We start from the raw sequence: 917 nt of genomic DNA, 5'->3' as shown, positions 1-917 counted from the left end.
GGGATGCCGCGCGTTTCAAGGGGACGACACGCGGGGAGTTGGGTGGGGGTGGGGGGGAGGGAGGGTGTGGGGAGGGCGAAGGGGACCCGATCCGCTCCGTACCCATCGCGGACACTCGTGGACCTCCAGCGGCACGCCGCCCAGGATGCGCGCCCGGAGCCGGCTGGGCGCGGGGCTGCCGAGCTCGGCCACCAGGCCGCTGCCCCGCAGGTAGCTCCGCACCAGCCCCGGCTGCCCCGCGCTGCCCGCCGCCGCCTCCCGCTCCGTGCCCAGCGACACGATGCTCACCGACCTGCAACGGCACCGCGCGTCCACACCTGCGCCGACATCCCCCGGCATCATCACCCCCCGGGACCCCCTCCATCCCCCCCGGGACCCCCGGATCCTTCCCGGTGCCCTCCCCGCCCCGGTACTCCCCCACCCCCGGCATCTCCCCGGTCCCCCCCACCTCCCTCCCCCGGCCCCGCGGCGGCCCCTACATGCTCCCGGCTCTGCCTCCCTCCCTCCCGCACTACGTCACGGGCATCGCACGCTGACGTCACGCCCAGCAAACGGCGGGGAAGGGCGGGGTGGTGGGCAGGGCGTGCTGCTTCCTCCTCTTGTTAGTCCGGTTTTTTTTAGGTTTTTAGCCTAAAATGAAAAATGACAGCCCAAAGCGTCCTGAAGGGGCTGCGGGAAGGCTGGGGAGGGTCTTAGGGGGTGTAGGGAGAAATGGCTTAGGGCTGGGAACTAAACGTGGGAAGGTTTAGATGAGCTGTAAGGAAGAAAATGTTCCCTCTGAGGGGGGTGAGGCAAGGGCCCAAGAAAAGAAAAAAGAAAAACAAAAGGAAAAAAATGAAAAAATAAAAATAAATACAAAACAAAAAAAGGAAAAGAGAAAGAAAAAAAAAAGAAAAAAAAGAAAAGAGAAAAGAAAA

General features: G+C 63.0%; 1 protein-coding gene across 3 annotated transcripts in view; it reads right to left on the bottom strand.

The window, feature by feature from the left end:
* The window catches only part of RHOBTB3 (Rho related BTB domain containing 3), a 21,304-nt gene extending 20,810 nt beyond the window's left edge, over positions 1-494 (bottom strand). For 2 of the 3 annotated variants that reach the window (XM_035310251.1, XM_035310253.1), the window contains exon 1: positions 103-367. In XM_035310251.1, the coding sequence (XP_035166142.1) occupies positions 103-342 (240 nt within the window). In that variant the 5' untranslated portion in view covers positions 343-367. Of the gene's footprint in view, positions 1-102; positions 368-479 lie in introns of those variants that run through there. The other variant, XM_035310252.1, reaches the window with a different exon arrangement.
* Between the last annotated feature and the right edge of the window lie 423 nt (positions 495-917).

The sequence above is a fragment of the Oxyura jamaicensis genome, chromosome Z, assembly GCF_011077185.1.
Source record: "Oxyura jamaicensis isolate SHBP4307 breed ruddy duck chromosome Z, BPBGC_Ojam_1.0, whole genome shotgun sequence".
Classification (NCBI taxonomy): domain Eukaryota; kingdom Metazoa; phylum Chordata; class Aves; order Anseriformes; family Anatidae; genus Oxyura; species Oxyura jamaicensis.
This window is presented reverse-complemented; position numbering and strand designations above follow the sequence as displayed.